Source organism: Nicotiana tomentosiformis, chromosome 11, assembly GCF_000390325.3.
Source record: "Nicotiana tomentosiformis chromosome 11, ASM39032v3, whole genome shotgun sequence".
Classification (NCBI taxonomy): Eukaryota; Viridiplantae; Streptophyta; class Magnoliopsida; order Solanales; family Solanaceae; genus Nicotiana; species Nicotiana tomentosiformis.
The window spans coordinates 111248501-111269405 of NC_090822.1; the positions used below are offsets into that span (position 1 = coordinate 111248501).

General features: G+C 35.8%; 1 protein-coding gene and 2 long non-coding RNA genes across 4 annotated transcripts; 1 reads left to right on the forward strand and 2 right to left on the reverse strand.

The window, feature by feature from the left end:
* Nucleotides 1–280: 280 nt before the first annotated feature.
* On the reverse strand, nt 281–6463 carry LOC104108485 (BEL1-like homeodomain protein 7). Of its 2 annotated transcripts, none has more exons than XM_009617530.4 (5): nt 6172–6463; nt 3858–5152; nt 1335–1738; nt 1163–1223; nt 281–1070 (listed from the first exon to the last, which is right to left on the reverse strand). In XM_009617530.4, the coding sequence occupies exons 2-5, from the start codon at nt 5061–5063 to the stop codon at nt 528–530; spliced, it is 2214 nt and encodes a 737-aa protein (XP_009615825.1). In that variant the 5' UTR covers nt 5064–5152; nt 6172–6463; the 3' UTR covers nt 281–527. The 2 variants fall into 2 exon arrangements, with proteins under 2 accessions (XP_009615825.1, XP_033515161.1); XM_033659270.2 differs by having other exon boundaries at nt 3858–5169; nt 6172–6444.
* Nucleotides 6464–16981: 10518 nt separating this feature from the next.
* LOC138900970 (uncharacterized) lies at nt 16982–19512 on the forward strand. Its single transcript, XR_011412381.1, has 3 exons — nt 16982–17092; nt 18563–18624; nt 19225–19512. It is a non-coding gene; the product is annotated as an uncharacterized lncRNA (long non-coding RNA).
* A 661-nt stretch (nt 19513–20173) lies between these two features.
* LOC138900784 (uncharacterized) lies at nt 20174–20901 on the reverse strand. Its single transcript, XR_011412055.1, has 3 exons — nt 20567–20901; nt 20411–20476; nt 20174–20309 (listed from the first exon to the last, which is right to left on the reverse strand). It is a non-coding gene; the product is annotated as an uncharacterized lncRNA (long non-coding RNA).
* Between the last annotated feature and the right edge of the window lie 4 nt (nt 20902–20905).

Consider the following 20905-nt stretch of genomic DNA (forward strand, 5'->3'; position numbering starts at 1 on the left):
TCCAACTTTTTGGGATTGAAACATAATTGTTATAAAACGTGATACATGAAGATTCACATAGCCAATTTCAAATTTCGTACTACTTGTTGTTCGTTGAACTTTACACTATTTTCCTGCTTGAATATATGTTTTATGATGTCACTCAATATAAATAACTGAACATATTATTCCAGCCCATTAAGATCTCTAACTCATTTCCTAGCACAATCTTAAAAACATCAAAAGGCTTGACCTTTAACACAACAAATTTTAGAACCTTAAGTTGCATTTCCACAGAGCAAAGGCTAGAACATATGTTAATTCACTTGTATTTGAGAATCATAATTCAAGAGCCTCTTCAAAGAGCTTTGTCATAATATACGGATAAGCCCCCTATACTACATAAATGACAATCTACAACTATTTTCCCCATACCTTTTTGGTGCCTTCCACTACTCAATATATCAACAAAATTCAGCACATTTATCTTGTGATATCATTGTGTGTCTTAAACTTAAACCAACTCAACAATTGCCATAATAAACCATTCAATCTACAAAGTCATGAATCATCTGACCTCCAAACTGCTGTCTGAGTCGATGTTCGTGTAGTTGCTGCAACTGTTGCTGTTGTTGTGCAGCCTCAGCATTTTGCCTTAGACCCAATGTCAACGACACAGCTCCTATACCACCGATTTCAAGTCCATTTCTCTGGTAAGGTACAAACCCCATTAACGAACCGTCCATGCTAGCAGGAATGTGACACTCTAACCTTGACCGCTTTTCTTGATTCTTCCACAACATATCTTCGTCTAATCGTTCCGAGGGACCGATCCCTGGGCAGTCATCTTGCTTCTCTGACATGCCACTCATGTTGAGCACATTGAAGTGTTGGCCACAATTTGAAATGCTGATGCTACTTCTATGCAATCCATCATTTACTTGGTTTGGTCGTTCTGTCACGAGCTTCCCCTCTGATCTTCTGATACTAGAACCGGTTTGATCTCCCAATCCTTTAGTCTCCAGTGTATGAATTTCTTCAACCATTGGTTTCCAGACACGAACACGTGCATTAATGAACCAATTAGAAACCTGTATTAAACATATCAGGCTTCGTTTTCTGTAATATCATGAATGTAGAACATAAAGTTTAGGCATTTCTTTCGATACGCTGCAAACCGTACCTGGTTTCTAGTTAGGCCAGTCTGAGTGGCCAACATGTGTTTATCACTATCAGTAGGATACCTAAAAGTAAAAAAAATTCATTCATTCATAACATTATCAAATGGAGTCAAATGCGGCAGTGGATTTTCAACTATTTAAAAGTGAAGAGGGCGATAGAGGATAGAGATTTACGGGTGAAGGAAGTGGTCGAAAAGCCAAGCTCTAAGAATAGCCACAGCACGCTCGGGTAAGCCTCGTTGGGGCCTCCAGACATGTTGCTGGGATTCAAAAAAGGCCACCCCGGCTCCACCAGCTTTCTGCTTATGTAAGTTCTGGTCAATGAATTTCATCTTCGATGAAGTTCCATCACCTTTGCTCATGCCAGTTGTTGCAGGGGAAGGCAAATCTTCACCTAATGCTTGCCTTATATTCTTTAGGTTATCCGAGATGGAATTCCTCAGTGATCTAAAATGTTGCGAGATCGATTTGAGAGCTAAGGAAATGTAAGGGGTCGCTGCACTAAGCCCAGCCACAGTTTCAAAGGATGAGACCACCATTTGCATTTGCTGATGATACTGTTTATATCTTCTACAAATCTGTCACAAGTATATTTAAGTCAATTTAAAAAGTTGTCCTCTAAATTAAATGTGCACCAAATATAAAGAAGCAATATAGTGGAAAATGTTCCATTTGTTGCTTCTATTTCTGGACTTTACTGTAACGAAAATTTCAAATACAACTTTGAGCCGAAGGTCTTTGGAAACAGCCTCTCTACCTCCACAGGGCAGGGGTCAGGTCTGCGAACACTACACTCCCCCGGTCCCACTTGTGGAATTATACTTAGTTTGTTGTTGTTCAATTTAATCCCAATAATTTGACAGTGAAGTTGGGTTAATCTGTGGTAGAATGTCAAATCAATTGGTAGAACAAGTAATTTTTTAATAAATGTCGGCAACAGAGGTACTTGGTCAGGACATTGCTTTACAACTATGAGAACATCAAAGTATGGTCTTTAAATGATGAGATTCTACTTTAATAAAGTCACTAAAACATAACATCATTGATTGAAAATCATTCTATTCAAAGCAATGCTCTTTGTTGAGTAAATAAATATGTTCATGCTGATGGAGAACGTAGATGTTAAAGGCACCAAATCATATAGATCGGCCGGCAAAGAAAAAAAGAAAGTAGGTTTAAAAAGGTAAAACTATGTCCTACAACAAAAGCAACCAACAGTCTCTTTGCCATGTACCTTTAACAAGCTGCATATTTGCAAGAAACAGTAACTAAAGCTGAGAGCCATTACAAGTGTAAATATTAGGCAGCGAAAACCCCACGAAATCACCAATCTAAGAAAATAGTCTCAAGCAAGGGAGATTCAATCCCAAGGAGTACCATATGTTGTGATACTTTGAGAGAGTAAAAACATATATGATGTTTATTCAGCCAAGTGAACGAACAAACTGCGCATTTTGATTATAGTATATGTTTTTTAATAAATCCTATATCTTTTCCAAAAGAACGAACAACTTCCTTCAGTTTTATGGAGCTAGTGTACAATACATCATATTAAGAAGATCGGAGTCTAATTTTTATTATAGCCAGGTTTAATATCAATTTATAAAAGTAGGATGCAAATAAGTCAATGTACCTAACATGAATTTTATACTGAAGGGCGCACTAAATACTATAACAAGTGCTACTATCGATAATCATCAAAGTTTCTAGTTCAGAAATAGGGCTCTTGATTTATTCCAACTATTAGAGATACTATACCATGTCCAATTTTACATAAGAAAAGTGACATAGTGAGATACCATTATTTCATCAATGCTTCAAGTTATAAGTTTAGCTACAACGGTTAGCTAAACTGATGTCTCTATCATATGAAACTGAAAATGGAATATCGAGCCTATTAGAAACTACTCCATCTGTTTCAATTTACATGAACCTATTTCCTTTTTGGTCTGTGCCCAAAAGAATGACCCCTTTTCTTAAATGGAAACAATTTACCTTTATGCAATGATTTATACCCCACAAAACATATGTGACTACAAGTTCAAAAGTCTTCTCTCTTTTCTTAAATTCAGTACCCGGTCAAATGAGTTCACATAAATTGAAACGGAGGGAGTAGAAAGTAGATAACCGTACAAACGTCCTTCAAAAATCCGCATACGAATGAAGATAAATGAAAAAGCAATTCCTAATGTATGAAATATCTTCATTCTTGTTCTACGGATATTTTGAAGGATACTATCATTTGTAAACGTTGCCAGGCCGGGGCGGTCTAACTGTAAGAGCACAACGCGTGATGTGTGGGTTGGGCGCAAGTCAACTTCTCAAAGATTTGAGCTGCACTGCAGACATAAATCTGAGATTTAATTATAGAAGGGTAGAAGGATAAAAGGGCAAGCTCATTATCCCCGAGCTTCAAACCGTACGCCACTATGCCTTCGGGCTTTGTCAGTTGTAAAAAAAAGTAGATAATCTACCCAGTAAAAAAAATCCACAAGACATAACGGTGGGGATGCATGCAAGAAAAGGATTCACCGACAGAAGAAAAATGAGAACTCTTGAGAAATTCTAGACCTTACGAAAATTACATTATACATCAGATTAAACATTTTTGTGATTGGAAGTATGCTATGCAGGAAAACTAAAACATCAATTGTGTGACATTAAATTAAGCTAGATAAAAGGAAATATTGCACAAACCTCATCCTGCATATATATTAGCTTCGCCTTCTTTTGCAAATAATCAGGCCGGCCATTGGATTCGGCTGATGAGCCACCCGAATCTCCGACAATGGCTCCTGATGAAGACTCAGCAGCATTACCATCACAAGAAACCCTAACACCACCCTCACGAACTTTCTTCGAGAAAATGCAACTTTTAACGGCGTTTGATCCAGCTGCAAGATTGCAAAGTTCATCCATCAATTGTTGCGCCGGCCTTAGAAACTTTGAGCTTTTCAGTATAGTTGCATAACCAGTGAAAGGACCAAGTGGCACTGCACTCCGATGTGCAATTGCAAAATTCTCAGATAATGGATTTCTTTTTTCCATCTGTACCATATTTGTTTTTGATGTTGGAACCGGCGAGAGCGAAAGAGCTAACGCCTGAGCGTTAGAATTATCAGGAGCAGTACTATTTGTGCTCACATTTGTACCCAATTCACAACTAATCCATTGATGACATCTCTCAACCGGCCTGCTTACTAAGTCAGAAGAGTTTTTCACGTGTAACGGGCGAGAATGATCAACATAATTTGGAAGCAAAAGAAGTTCATTCCCGCTCTCCGTCCAAGAACTACGACCAACCATTTCTACACCTTGGGTTCCAACAGTAGCTGAAGTAACAACTTCTTGAAGAGTGTCATGGTAAAGTACTGAAGTGGAACTAAATTGCATATTACTCGACGAATTAGTCATGGGAGAGTGCTGAATTTCTTGATAATCGAAAAAATTGGGCTTCACATCAATGGTAGAAACATTATTCAAATTCAATGATCCCGATAAACCTTGATCCTCTACAAACATTGGAGTACTTAAATTGCTTTCAATAACAACTCCAGAACCACTTGAATAATTTCCAACATTATTCCAATTACAATTACCGGTCTGTTGCAAATCAACGCTTTTCCAATTGCTACAATTTTGTGTAACATCATGACTAACTCTATGATCAAGCCGATCACTAGCAGCTCGCAACTCTAGATTATGCATCATCATAGTATCCTTATTTGACACTACAACAGGTTCCGTGCTTGTACCGAAATTAAACATTTCAGTTGACAATACAGATGGATCATACGATATATTTCCATATTGATATGGTTGAATTCCTTGCTCCAAATTAAACCTCAACCTTTCTCTCCTGCTTTGTTGTGCTACATGAAATTCAGACGTTTGGTCGCTCATCTCCAACTAGAAAATTAAAAACCCAATCACTCAAACAATTCTATACTTTTTTTGATATGATCCACTTTTAATCTTTTATCATTCACTGCCTGCATGGTCCAAGAAACTGGAAAATTTAAAGTTCAGCAGAAAAAAAGGCGTAAACGAAGTTGAAATAAATATCATGTTATAATGTTAAGAGTAGTATAGTAACATGAAATAGCACTGGAAGTCTAAGTTTGGTAGGTACAATAGATACATAGGAAGCAGATGGGAAATAATAAATGAGAAATTAATAGAGTTACAGTGACACAAAACAATAAAAAGATACTACAACAACAATCCAGTATAGTTTCACAAGTGGAGTCTGGAAGGGCAGATAATACGCATACCTTATACCTATAGTGAATGAGACTGTTTCCGATACACGCTAGACTATCGGCAAGAGAAAAAAATGTGAAAAGAACGCTGTAACACACAGGGACGAAGAAGGGAAGGAGACACAAATTCCAGTCCAAAAATTTAGTACTGTTAAAAGTTTTCCCAGTCTGAAATGCTAGGCCGTAATGTCTCCTACAATTAGCCTTATAGGACAAGCAACAACATTTTACCACGCTATCTCTTCACAACAGTTGCCACAAATTGATTAATAAGTGTGTGGAAGGAAAGATTTACCACGAGTAAACTTACACCAAAGAAGTTGCTAACAAGAAAAAAAGAAAACATACTGTAAAACGTAAAGAAAGAAAAGAAGATGTTCCTAACAAGTAAAAACAAACCCTAATTATAACCCCAATATGAAAACTTTATATTTTTTTTATTTCACTTCATTTCCCGCGGTTACAAAAAAAAGTTGCGAATAAGCAAAAGGACCACGAGTTCTAAAACTAGGAAACTAGAAAATGGCCGCGACAAAATTTCATGAAAGTCTCTTTTGAGCTATAACTAGGCTTAAACAGTCTTTCTAAACACAGAAATACGTACACAGTTAAAACTTTCGAAAAGAATTCTTGTATAAAGGAGAGGAATAAAAGACAAGTGATTTAGTTACACAAAACCAACCTAAAAAGATTGAAAACAAAAATAACAGTGTTACAGTAGTAAAAGTTTCAAGTAAGAAGATAATTACCAGTAAACAAATATATGATCAGTAAGAACTCGGTAAAACTTGATATAGAGAAAAATCCATTAAGGAGAAGAATACGCCGGCAAGATTATTTCCCGATGAGTTTTCCGGCGAGAATATAAGTGGAGAGAGCTAGCTGTAGTATAGAACTAAGGAGAGGGAAGAAGTAGTAAGTAGGACAATGATTGCCAAAGTTGGGGGTGGGGTTGGAGTGGGGGGTGGGTGTGTTAGAAGTGATAATTGCCAAGAAATTTTAGCTTTAACGTGTAAGAGAGAGAGAGAGAGAGAGAGAAGTAGTACTTGCGTAGTAGGTTAGCTTTTTAAGGGTTTTTGGCGGACAAGGGATGGGATTTTAACGTCTCTTCGACGTTAGATTTGACGGCGAATATTGTCACAGTCAATGAATCTTCATGAAATGAAATGGATTGATTTGAATTGAACAAGAGCCTTTTGGACAAAATATTATTTAACCATAGTTTTAAAGGAGAAGAAGCTTCAAATTTCTTTTTTGTAATAAAGTATAAACTATTACAAGAAATATAAAATTATGGTGAATGTCTATTCTTCCTTCATGGTCTCAACCCCGAAAAGGTCGAATTCGTGCAAAAAAGTAACATCCGAGATTTGTGAACAAACCGGCTTGGGACAGAGAAATTCGGATGAACACCACAAGGGGGCATAGGGCTGTGTGAACGCGACTTTCATTAAGAGAAAGACGTGTTCATCTCAAATGCTTAATGACATATTCAATGACTATTTTCTTTACTTTTCATGCCTATACAGAGGCCTTGTAATAGATAGGATAATACACATAATTGAAAAAGAAATAAGAATCTCTTCTCTCTCTCTCTATATATATCTCTTAGCTTATTTTTTCTTGTTCCATTTTGTTACTTTGAGTTATATTTTATAACAAGTTATCAGCACGAAGTTCTAGCCAGCTGAGTGTCACGACCCAAAACTAACCCTTGTCGTCATGGCGTCTATCGTGGAACTAGGCAAGCCGACTCATTTCTAAAACAAAACGATATTTTCATTTCAAAGATAATTTCAAGGTTATTTAACATAAAACCTCCATTTAAAGAGTTCAAATCAAAGAAAAACAGAAGTGCGGAAAAGAAAATCCCGACACCGAGGTGTCACTAGTCATGAGCATATACTACAATCTGTCTAACAATATCAAGGCTAACTCAGCCCGGAAAATAGCTAAATAAAACTAGAGGAAGATACAAGGGAGAAGAGCAGGGGTTGCGATCGCCAAACAGCTACCTTGCTATCTCCAAGAAAATCTGCAATCAGATCACTCAATAATCGCTACCGTGTCCAGCTACACCTGGATCTGCACACAAGTTGCAGGGAGTAACGTGAGTACGCCAACTCAGTAAGTAACAACAATAAATAAAGACTGAGCAGCAGTGACGAGCAATAAAGTATATAACGTTCATATCAGAAAATCTCAGTAAAATACCACATACTCTTAAAAAAATCAGGATTTGAATCAAATATCTCGTTTAAACCCAGTTCTAGTAAAAATCATTTAAAGACATTTTTTTCCAACTGTTTTTCAAACAAAGGCTCAATGCAAAGGTGAGCAAAAATGATAAAATCATAAACAACCTCTCGGGCAAAACATCACTCATATACAGCCCCTCGGGCAAACCTCACAGTCACTCGTGTCACTCGGGCATACCTCATAATCACTCTTGCCACTCGGACATACCTCACAATCACTATTGCCTCCCAGTCACTCGGCACTCGTACTTAGTAAGTACCTGCGCTCACTGGGGGTGTGTACAAACTCCGGAGGGGCTCATTCAGCCCAAGCGATATAATCTGCACGGACAACTCACGTGCGATAATAATAAAGTATGTTGCAGGCGGGCAGCCCCGATCCACACTCATCCTCACCAATCAGGCCCTCGGCCTCACTCAGTCATAAGTATGCTGCAGGCGAGCAGCCCCGATCCACACTCATCCTCACCAATCAGGCCCTCGGCCTCACTCAATCATAAATATCTCAAGCCACTCAGGCATTTTAGTAAAACAGGGCATTCGGCCCAAAATATTTATATACATCAAAATAGAGTCATAAAAACTGAGTTATGCGGTAAACAAGTACAAACATGATTGAGTATAGATTTTCAATCGAAAACAATGAGAGGATGGTAAGAAACAACCCCTAAGGGTCCAAACAGTATTGGCGCAAGGCCCAAACATGGCATTCAGCTCAATTTACAGAAAAGCTTTCTAAAATATATAAGTATCAATGGTTTCAACAAAGTATGCAACTTTACAGTTGCTACGGGGCGGACCAAGTCACAAATTCCCAACAGTGCATGCCCACACGCCCGTCACCTAGCATGCGCGTCACTAAAAATAGTAGAATGATATAAAATCTGGGGTTTCATACCCTCGGGATTAGATTTACAATCGTTACTTACCTCAAAACGTGAAATTTTTTACTCTGCTATGCCTTTGCCTCACAAATCGGCCTCCGAATACCTCGAATCTAGTCATAAATAATTCATTTCAGTCAATAAAATTTATTGAAATTAATTCCACAAGATAATAATGATTTTTCCATAAAAATTTGAAAATTAGCTCAAAATTCGCCCATGGAGCCCACGTCTCAGAACCCGACAAAAGTTACAAAATCCGAAAGCCCATTCAACCACGAGTCTACCCATACCAATTTTACCAAAATCCGACCTCAACTCGACCCTCAAATCTATAAATCTTATTTCCAAATTTCTAAGTTCCAATCTCTGATTTACACCTCAAAATCATGTAATCTAGTTGGATTATTCGATGATAATTCAATATTATGGAGTAGAAATGATCACAAGGGACTTACCTCAAGTTTTCCTTGAAAATATATAAAAAATCGCTTCTCCTCAAGCTCCAATTCGTCAAAAATGGCAAATGGGACGAAGTCCCTGTTTTTATAATTCTGCCTAGACATCCTCGGTTCTGCCATGATCTTGGCCTTCGATCGAGGTCCTCGATCCTGGTCCTCGGTCCTGCCCCTCGATTATGTCTTCGACCCGGCCTTCGACCGTGACTCTCGACCCTGGGCTCGATCATGCATTCGATCGTGGCCCTCGACTCTGGGCTCGATCATGGCTTCGATCGTGGCCCTCGACCCTGAGCTCGATCTGGGCTTCGATCGTGGCCCTCGACCCTGAGCTCAATCTGGGCTCGATTTCTGGGCAGAAGCAATTTCCAATAGAAGAAAATTGCAGCAGCTGTTCTAGTTCAATATTTGATCCGTTAACCATCCGAAACTCACCCGAAGCCTTCGAGACCTCAATCAAATATACCAATAAGTCCTAAAACATCATACGAACTTAGCCGAATCCTCAAATCACCTCAAACAACGCTAAAACCATGAATTATACCCCAATTCAAGCCTAATGAACTTTGAAATTTCTAATTTCTACAAACAACTCCGGAACCTATCAAATCACGACCGATTGACCTCAAATTTTGCACACAAGTCCTAAATGACATAGCATAGGTATTCCAATTTTCAGAATCGGATTCCGACCCCGATATCAAAATGTCAACCCCCCGGTCAAACTTCTCAAAAATAAAACTTTCGGCATTTCAAGCTTAATTCCTCTACGGACTTCCAAATAATATTCCGGATACGCTCCTAAGCCCAAAATCACTATACAGAGCTATTGGAATCATCAAAATTCAAATCCGAGGTCGTTTACACATAGGTCCATATTCGGTCCACTTTTCTAACTCAAATTTTTTATTTTTTTTAATTATGAGACTAAGTATCTCATTTCACTCCGAGTTCCTTCCGGACTCGAACCCACTAACCCTATATAACATAATGTAGCCGAATAATACCAAAAAGAAGTAGGAATGGGAAAAACGGGGTTATAACTCTCGAAAGGACCGGCCGGGTCGTTACACTGAGTTGTTATGATACGGCCAATGCCAGTAGCGTCATTTAATATTAATAATATGGTAAGAACGATGATGATATAAGGTGTACAATGCAAACATATATTCGGCCATCACAATTAGCCTTTTCTAATTAGTTTTCAAGTTTCTTTACTTTGCTATTTATGTTTCCATAGATGAACAAACTTGCTTTACGGAAAAGTTTTTCTTGAAAATTCATCAAGTCATGTAAGAATTTTTGGTGTAAAGAACGATAAATATTTTTTCTATAATAAGTATTATGTTCCTATGTGTTAATATTAAGAAACACGAAGTGAAGACTTTTGAGAGAGCACATATTTTTCCTTTCTATTTTATCGCATATCTCTTTTATCTTAAAGTGGGATAATTATCACAAAGGACACATAGATTTTAATTGATTATGTATTTTTCTATATTTGCTTGATACTTTTTATTTGATTGAGCTCAATTAATGAAAGTTCGCATATGCAAATTAAATTCAATCGTCACCAATAGTGAAAACCCGTCCCATAAATCTAAAATAAGACATGATGTTATCGTGGAGGTATGAATGGATGAGGACGTGGTAATAGACGAAATTATAGTCGTCATCATTATGGTAATGAGAACAATAATGGCTCTCAAAATAATTCTTCACTTTGTGAAAGTGATGTTTGCCATTGATATGGCATGAGATTTTATAAAGCACATATGGATTATTATGTTCTATTCCTGAAGTGAATGTGAAAATAATGTGATAATCATTATGAATACATATTCATTATTGGAAGAATATGAACGTGCTAGTGGTAGTAAATATACCACACTCACCTAGAGGAGGGGGTTTGAGATGAAATAAGAAAATAATGTCATTATTATGGCATGAATGGTCATTAGTCACGTACCTATTGTACGCCAAATGTTATGGCAATGTGATTATTAAAGGGCAACAATAATGCAAGAAACAGATCTTGCATCTAATTTTGACCATGACCATAATGGTATAACTTTCTCTTTAAAAGAAATATTCACCATATAGATGTTGATAAATATATGATAGTACAAAATTAATTGAAGGCTCTAGAAGAGCTACTATAACTCTGCCTAAGGGAACAATACTTATCATAGAGAATGCAATGTTCTCCTCCGAGTCCAAGAGGAACTTGTTGAGTTTTAAAGATATCTTCCGAAATGGATTTCATATTGAGACAATAGATGAGAATAATCTCGAATATCTCATCGTTACCAAGAAGGTCTCTGGTCATAAAAGGGTTATTGAGAAATTTCCATCTTTATCTTGTGGCCTGTATTGGATAAGAATTAGTGCAATTGGGGCACATTCTATCGTAAACCAAAAGGTTACTGATTTCAATACTTTTGTATTTTGGCATGATCAATTGGGACATCCTGAATCAATTATGATGCAACGAATTATAGAAAACTCAAATGGGCATCCATTAAAGAATTTAAAGATTCTTTTAAATAATGAAATTTTTTGCAGTTCTTGTTATCAAGGAAAGTTAATTATTTGACCATCACCAACAAAGGTTGGGATTGAGTCCCCTGCATTCTTGGAATGTATACAAGGGGATATTTATGGACCTATTCACCCACCTAGTGGGCCGTTTAGATATTTTATAGTCTTAATAGATGCATCTTCTAGATGGTCTCATAGATGCCTATTGTCATCCCGCAACCCGACATTTGTAAAATTAATGGCACAAATAATCCGATTACGGGCACAATTTTTCGATAATCCAATTAAGTCTATTAGACTTGATAATGCCACTGAGTATTCATCCCAAGCATTTAATGATTATTGCTTATCAATTGGAATAAAAGTGAAACATCCTGTAGCTCATGTTCACACTCAAAATGGCCTTGCAGAGTTTTTGATTAAACGTCTGCAATTGATGCAATTGATAGCAAGACCATACCTCATGAAAACCAAGTTACCCGCTTCAGTTTGGGGTCATGCCATTTTACATGCAACAATGCTAATTCATCTCAGACCGACAAATTATCATAAATATTCCCCGTTGCAATTAGTTTTGGATCATGAACCTAATATATCCCATCTAAGAATTTTTTGATGAGTTGTATGTGCCTATAACACCGCCATATCGCACCAAGATGGGTCCCCAAAAGAAGGTTAGGAATATATATTGGGTTTGAATCGCCCTCTATTATTCGCTACCTTGAAACATTAACAGGAGATTTGTTCACTGCTCGATTTGCAGATTGTCGATTCGATGAGACATTTTTCCAAAATTTGGGGAAGAAATTAGTAAAATCAAACGTGAAATTTTATGAAAAAATACATCATTGTCTCACCTTGATCCATGTGCCTCTATTTGTGAAAAAGAGATGCAAAAGATTATCAATTTGCAGAAAATAACAAATCAAATGCCAGATTTATTTACGGATCTGAAAAGGATAACAAAATCACTTATCCCTGCAGAGAATGTTCCTATACGTATTGATGTTCCTGTTGGACAATCTTCTAGTGTCATAGCTAATGAGTCAAAAGCACGCCTAAAGCGTGGCAGGCCATTAGGTTCTAAGGATCAAAATCCTAGAAAAAAGAAAATAAATTATCAAGATGACACTACAAATGATAAATTATCAAGATGACACTACGAATGAGTCTCATAAAGAAACTTATGATTTAACCAATCCTGAAATTCAAGAGAAAATCAATGAGGCCGAGACTCAAGAAAATAAGGAGCTATCAATAAACCCAATCGATATTGAGACAGATTAGAATCGATTGAATATAGTTGTGGATTATGTATTTGTATACAATGTTGCATCTAGCATTATGCAAGATAATGAGGATCTTGAACCTCAATCCGTTGGAGAATATCGACAAAGACGTGATTGGCCAAAATGGCAAGAAGCAATCCAATCTGAGTTGGATTCACTTGCGAAACGTGAAGTTTTTGGGTCTGTAGTCCAAATACCTAATGGTGTTAAACCTGTTGGTTATAAATGGGTCTTTGTACGTAAAATGAATGAGAACAATGAGGTACAAATATATAAGGCACGCCTTGCTGCACAAGAATTTTTACAAAGGCCTGGTGTCGATTATGAAGAGACGTATTCTCCTGTTATGGATGCTATAATGTTCTGTTATCTCATTAGTCTTGCTGTCCATGAAAATCTTGACATGCATTTAATGGATGTGGTTACAGCCTACATTTACGACTCACTTGATAATGAGATATAAATGAAAATTCCCGAGGGATTTAAAATGCCTGACGCATATAATTCAAAGTTTAGGTAAATATTTTCAATCAAATTGCAAAGATATTTGTATGATCTAAAGCAATCAAGAAGAATGTGGTATAACCGCCTTAGTGAGTATTTATTAAAGGAAGGTTGTATAAATGATGCTATTTGTCCCTGTATTTTTATAAAGAAAACAACATCTGAGTTTGTTGTACTTGCCATATATGTTGATTACATAAACCTTATTGGAACTCCTACAAAACTCCAAAAGGCAATTGATTATTTAAAAAAGGAATTCGAGATGAAAGATCTCGGAAAGACAAAATTATGTCTCGGTTTGCTAATTGAACATTTGAAAAATGGGATTTTTGTTCATCAATCTGCCTACATAGAAAAGGTATTAAAATGGTTTTACATGGATAAAGCACATCCATTAAGTACTCTGATGGTTGTTCGATCACTTGATGTGAATAAGGACCCGTTCTGACCTCAAGAAAAGAATGAAGAGCTTCTTGGTCCTGAAGTACCATATCTTAGTGCAATTGGTGCACTAATGTATCTTGCTAACACTACAAGGCCTGACATAACTTTTTCAGTTAATGTCTTAACAAGATATAGCTCCGCTCCTACAAGGAGACATTGGAATGGAATCAAACACATATTGCGGTATCTAAAAGGGACTACCAATATGGGCTTATTTTATGACAATGATTGCAATCTCGATCTTGTTGGTTATGCCGATGCTGGATATTTACTTGAACCGCACAAGGCTTGATCTCAAACAGGCTATGTGTTTACACATGTGGAGACACTGCCATATCTTGGCGATTGACTAAGCAATCAATCGTGGCTATTTCTTCTAATCACGCCGAGATAATTACTATTCATGAAGCAAGTCCAGAATGTGTTTGGTTGAGGTATATAATACATCTTATTCAAGACAAATGTGGTTTGAAGTGTGACAAACTACTCACAATTTTGTATGAAGACAATGCAGCATGCATAGACCAATTGAAGGGAGGATTCATAAAAGGAGATGGGACAACACACATTTCACCAAAGTTATTTTTTTACACATGATCTTCAAAAGAATGGTGATATCAATGTGCAACATGTTCTTTCAAGTGATAATATGGCTGATTTGTTCACCAAATCTCTACTGACGTCAACCTTCAAGAAACTAATGTACAAAATTGGGATGCAAAGGCTCAAGAATGTGAACTGATGCTCTCATCAGGGAGAGTTAATACGCGTTGTATTCTTTTTCCCTTACAAGATTTTATCCCACTGGGTTTTCCTTGCAAGGTTTTTAACGAGGCAGCCAAAAGGCGTATTTCTAAACATGTATACTCTTTTTCCTTCACTAGTTTTTTTTAATAGGATTTTTTTCTAATAAGGTTTTAACGAGGCACATTATCTATGGATATCCAAGGGGGAGTATTATAAGAAATATCAAATTATGGTGAATGTCTACTCTTCCTCCATGATCTTCATCTCAAGTGCTTAATGACATATTCAATGACATATTTTCTTAACTTTTCATGCCTATATAAAAGCCTTGTAATAGATAGAAAAATACACACAATTGAAGAAGAAATAAGAATCTATTCTCTCTTTCTCTATATATCTCTTAGCTTGTTTTTCTTTGTTCCATATTTGTTACTTTGAGTTATATTTTATAACATAAACGAAATAATTTTGTGAAGTTTTCATGTATTTTTGTTCGATTAACGTTTTTATTCTGTATACTTTTTGAATACAAATTTTAACTTTATATGAGAGAGTACTTTTCGCAATTTAGATGAAGCTTGCCCTTTAAACTTAAGCTAAACATGCATAATACATTAATTTCTAATTTGATGATATCTAAAGTCTTCAAGTAACATGTAGTTTAACCATGTTAAAATACGGTGTACAAATAAATAAAAATTCCTGTATTTTAGGTTTTTTTTTTATATATATATATATATATATATATATATTATAAGCTCACGTCATCTAGAAAAATAGAAAGTCATATCCTAATAAGTTGGGCGATGTTACTGACCAAATAAATGGTAATTTATCTTTCAGTAGAGAAAGAATAAACTATTTCCTCACAAATTGAAGACTTTTATATTAAGATCCTGTGAAATATTATATTTTAGTACCTTAATAAATCTTGTTATTCCTCTATTTACTCTAGCCTCAATTCGATCGGCCATGGGGTTTTATCTCTGCCAAAGTTGAGGAAAATAATTTCATTGCTACTCAGTAAAAAGATTCAAAGTGATGTTTTGAGCAAAGAATTTTATGAAATTTATTTCCTTTCCCTAATTTAAATTTGAAATCCTACACAAAATTGAAATAGATTAAAAACAAGTTCTAATTTTGGCATAGACTAGGTTCTTGAAAAACATAAGAAATCTTTAAAATCATAAATAGATTGTTGAGGAATATTTTCCTGAACTAACGAATATTAATTATTCAAATCTTTCTGAATTTTAATTTGCCAGAAAACAAAAATCGTGAGAAACTTGGCCAATTATATCAGTACTTTACCATACGCAACTCGCTTGAGCGCCATATGTTACACGTATAATAAAACCGTATTGTTTTTTTTTTCGTTCACATATTTAATAATAGTTAAAGGACTGTAAAAATTTAGTAACTATAAATTACTAAATTTTTTAACTTGCTGAAATAATTCGTGGGCATATTTGAACAGCTAAGTGGGTCCATCAACTCCTCCTCCTCCAATCTCAAAAACACAAAGGTCCTTTGAGCTTGCTCTCATTTTTGGAAAATTTGCGGTGTATCTTTTGTTTGGTCTTTTTTTCTTCTTCTTATTATTATATTCTTTTTATGTTTAAGGACATCCTTATGCAACATTTTTCAAATAAAATCTTTGGGAAACGAATGAACATATTTTAAAATAAAAAAGATCCAAATATGCTATTGAACTATGAGAAACAAATATGATTTGTCCGTCATTAATTTGTTTTGCACAAACATATATCTATCATCCAATACTTGCTCCTAATAAAGCCCTTATTTTAAACGGGGCCATATGGACTGCATATTAGGTTCCACGCGAATATTTTGAGTGTATATTTTGTCCACTACATTTCTTATGTTTTTCTGGTATTGAAATATCTTATTTGATTAATGGCAATAAAAGTTTGTAGTGATAACATCTCCCTCAAATCGATTGTTTTCCTTATGTAAATCTTAAATACGAACAACAAGGAGTAAAGTGTAGAAAAATCTAAATCATTTCCTAGAATGCCTAGCAGAGTACTATCGATACTATGAAGGCAAAGATATAGTCACTCGAGGAGCATGTTGATGCTAGCGTGATCGAGGCAGCCAACAATATTCCAAGGTGTTCGTAATGCACAAAAAGTGGAGAATTTCCATTGGCACTTGGAGAATTACTTCAAGCACGACAAAGCGAGGGACGATAAGACCAAGATCAACACTACTGTGTTGTACCTCTCATAGATCGTCGCGCTGTGGAGGCTTCAAATGTTATGTAATGTCTCGTAATATTCTTTTTTAAAAAAGGCATATTGATTATTTTAGCAAATTAATTAAAAAAATTCAAAAAATAGGGGATTAGGGCCAAAGCCCATTACGGGAGTCATAAAAGGCAAAAGATTAGTCTTAGAAGCCATTAAGCTTCGGCAGAAGCATTCAAGGCAATAGAAAAAAGAAAAAAAAGAAGAAGGCACAGAGGAAGAAACAAAGGAGAAGAAGAATAAGGAGGAGGTTGGAACCAAGCTTTGGTAAATAGGTAACAAAGTATTCTTATAATTTTATTCCACTGACATAACTTCATACACCTTGTCATGGGTTGAATTAAAGGATAATACCAACAATTTGGATTTAGAAATATCAATTTGCTTGGATATGAGGAACCCATGAACAAGAGTCAGATTTTTATATCCAAGATATGCTAAGTAATGAATTAGTCAAATTGGATCAAATATATATATATATATATTTCAAAAGCCCGATTAAGCAGACAATGATGCTAAAAGTAAAAATCTTCTGCTTGTACTATATTCATTAGGAAGATATGGGAAAGTAAACTCAGTGTTACTATTTAACTATAAGTTTCCGGTATACTTAGTAAATAAGTTGAAGTAAGGTTTGAGAAGAGAAAAGCAAATTTGCGATAGATTTACTTAGAGAAATAAATTATAAAATTATGGATGGTAACATTAACGTGAACTTCCACGAAGAAACAAGTTAGTTCATGAATAAATATGAACCTGTAATGAAATAGTTGTTGAGAACTAGTTTTAATAATGTTATGAGTTTCGAACAGATGATATTTTTAAGTGACACTAAGTCATGGGTTACTGAAATTATAACTCGTTATCACTTAAATTCAGTAAACTTGGGGGTTAGAAGATAGTAATACTAAAATTATATTGATTTATAGATTGCATACGAATTAAGCAATTGGACGATAAGCAGTCGAGCTTTGGTAAGTTGGCTTCGAGAGATGAATAGTAATCTTACCGCAATTTGTGTTTTCATAACCTGCATGATTTATACTATATTTTGAAAATAAAAGGTATTACCGAATGTTTGAAATTGCATGTGGGACATGTCCTTTACTTGATATGATACTGAATAGTTTACTTGAGATGTTTACAGTTATTTAAAAGGTTCTCAGTGTTACTAGATATGTTTTACTCTCACTTGAGATATGATTACCATTACCGAAATTTGGATTACATAATTTGATAAGAATTGAAATTCCTGTACTATTTTGAAAATGCTTCCATGTGAATATTTACTGTTTACAAAGAAAAGTAGGGAGGAGACTTTGAAGGATCTCGTAGCTAACGGAGGGTTCGTTAGACCTAGTTCACCTTGTATTTATCAATTACCAAGTATAGTTATAGCCCTCACTAGTGGGAAAGTAGAACTAGCATATAATTATAGTTTTCCCTCGACTAGGGACCTAAAGTTATATTTGACTCCTTTTATAAAGGGGCCCACATAGTGATACAAATTACATGATCCTTTCTTGAAAACCTCCCAAACATAAAGATTTGCTATGAGAAAGTGTTTACTAATTTTATTATCGATTTGTTAAATTGATTTATGTTACAGGAAATACATGAAAAGATTGATTATATTTACTGTTTTAGAAATGACATTATTATGATATTTTCTGTTTGATATACTAGCATATTTTTTGACTTGTTACTCACTGAGCTAGTGACTCACTCCCCATTATTTTTTACAGATACCGCAGTTGATGCATGAGGAAATTTCGTTAATTAGAGCACACAAGTTGATAGTTTTTTGGTGAGCTTTGCACTTGTTTACGTGGACGGAGAAATTTTTTATAGTTATGGTCTTTTCTTTGAACTCTTAGAGTCGCTCCATAGTCATTCTTTTAGTGTCATGAGTATTCTTTCGTTATTATAGACTTATGATGAGTATTGCACTTATTGAACTTGGAGATAAATTAGTATTTCTGGTTGTTAGTGGGTTGATTAGTAATGGTGGAGACTTATTTTGGTTAATTGATAAGTTGTTGATTGTTTGGTTTGATATTAGGATGGTTAGTTGTTGATTTTGAAACAGGAAATTCTTTTGGATCGTCCAAAGCAGGGAAAACTCTATCTGTTTTTCTGTAAAATACCGATAAGTCTTTCTTTGGAGCACTTACTCCTAAGCGCTGGTCACGATTTTAAATTAGGTCGTGACAAAGATGGTATCAGAGCTTAGGCTTTAAGTCCGGAGTCATGGAGTCATGCTTAGTAGAGTCTGGTTCATGAGTATGTAGGTGCCCATACTTATGATCTTGAGGCTACTGAACATCTAGGAATGTTTTCCCTTCTTTCATTCTTTGATCGTGCGTTGAGATAACTTGGGATTGACTTTGGAGTATTTCTTTTGCAGATGGATAGGACACGCATACCTTCATCTGCTGGACATGGTGCTAGACGTGGTGCTACCCGAGGTGGCGGTCAAATTGGGGCTCATCAGACTAGAAGACATGCTCCTCCTCAACCTGAAGTTGCAAACATGGGTCAACCCAGGCTGTTATGCCAGATCATGTGCAAGAATTAGGGGTGGGCATTCGGTATTTGGTTCGGTATTTAAGAATTTCGATTTGGTATTTCGGTATTCGGTTTATCGATTGTGTATACCAAATATCGTACCAAATTATTTCGGTACGGTTCGGTATTTTTTATTTTAGTTCGGTACGGTTTCGGTTTAATAATCGCTAAATAAGCAACACTAACGAGTGACAACAGTGCACAACGATTAACAAGTGCACAATTCTGTGCAACAGTATACTGTGCACAACGATTAAGGACTAAGGAGTACAACATCTTCACAATGTATAATTCAAACTCCAAAGCTGCCAATTCAAAGTGCACATTGCACAATTCAAAACTTAACTCACACAGTGCTGCAGAATTCAAAGTGCACATTGCACAATTTACAATTCTGCCTAACTCACACATTGCACAACGATTAAGGACTAAGGAGTGCAACATCTATACAGTGCATATTGCACATTGCACAATTCAAAGTGCACATTGCAAAATTCATAATTCTACCTAGCTTACACAGTGCAGCAGAATTAAAAAAAAACAGAGACTCTAACAGTGCAACAGTAGTAGCAGAATTAACTTAGTCTTAACAGTGCAACAGTAGCAACAGACTCTAACAGTAGCAACAGAATTAAACACAGTGCAACAAAAACAGAGAGGGCATCTGTCAATTCAAGCTTACACTAATAGTCTCGAATCAACTTAGTTTTAATTCTTAAATACGGATTTCAGGAAGACGCTCAAGACAACACCTAATATGCTTCCTTAAATAATATGTGCCATCCCTCTTTGGATGAACATTATAGACTCGACCACAATGCTTGCACTCTACTTTGCGAACTTTTCTGTTATCTTCTTTCACCTCAAAGTGTTCCTAAATATGAGAGCGTACTTTAGGAGCACGGGACATGATTGCACTTGAACCTAAAAAAAAAGATAAATCATAAGTTAGAATATTATTTTTTGATAATAATAAAACAAAACTACAAAAGTATATCACCAAACAAATTGAGTATTAAACTTACCACTCAAGTTGCAAGTTGTAACTATACATCAAACAATGCTAGTAGTGCTTTCATTATTTTCCATATCTAAAGATAATTCGACCAAATATGTCATACAAATAAATAAGTATGATATATTATTTTGAACTAAAATACACACAAAACATTAAAGCTTACCAGGCTCGAGTTCCTCAAGATACTCCAAGTCTTCTTCAACACTAATAGGATTCTTCTCTTCTCTAAGCCAATCTTGAACACAAACAAGAGCTTGCACACATTTAGGAGTCAATGAACTCCTAAATGAATCAAGAATATGGCCACTGGTGCTAAACGCACATTCCGATGCCACACTAGAAATTGGAATAGCCAACACATCACGAGCTAATTCCGAAAGAATAGGAAATCAGGAGCATGTGTTTTCCACCAACTTAAGATATCAAATTTTTAACTAAAAGGCTCTTGTTCTTCACTAATGTATTTATCCAACTCCGATTTAGCACCCCCACTTCCATTGTC

Bases quoted from the DNA above. Each gene is read 5' to 3' on its own strand.
- LOC104108485 (XM_009617530.4), bottom strand. From the start codon at position 5,063: ATGAGCGACCAAACGTCTGAATTTCATGTAGCACAACAAAGCAGGAGA. The intron at 1,739-3,857 runs GTTTGTGCAATA...TACTTGTGACAG, and splicing joins TAATATATATGCAGGATGAG to ATTTGTAGAAGATATAAACA. The intron at 1,071-1,162 runs GTACGGTTTGCA...TGTTTAATACAG, and splicing joins CTGGCCTAACTAGAAACCAG to GTTTCTAATTGGTTCATTAA.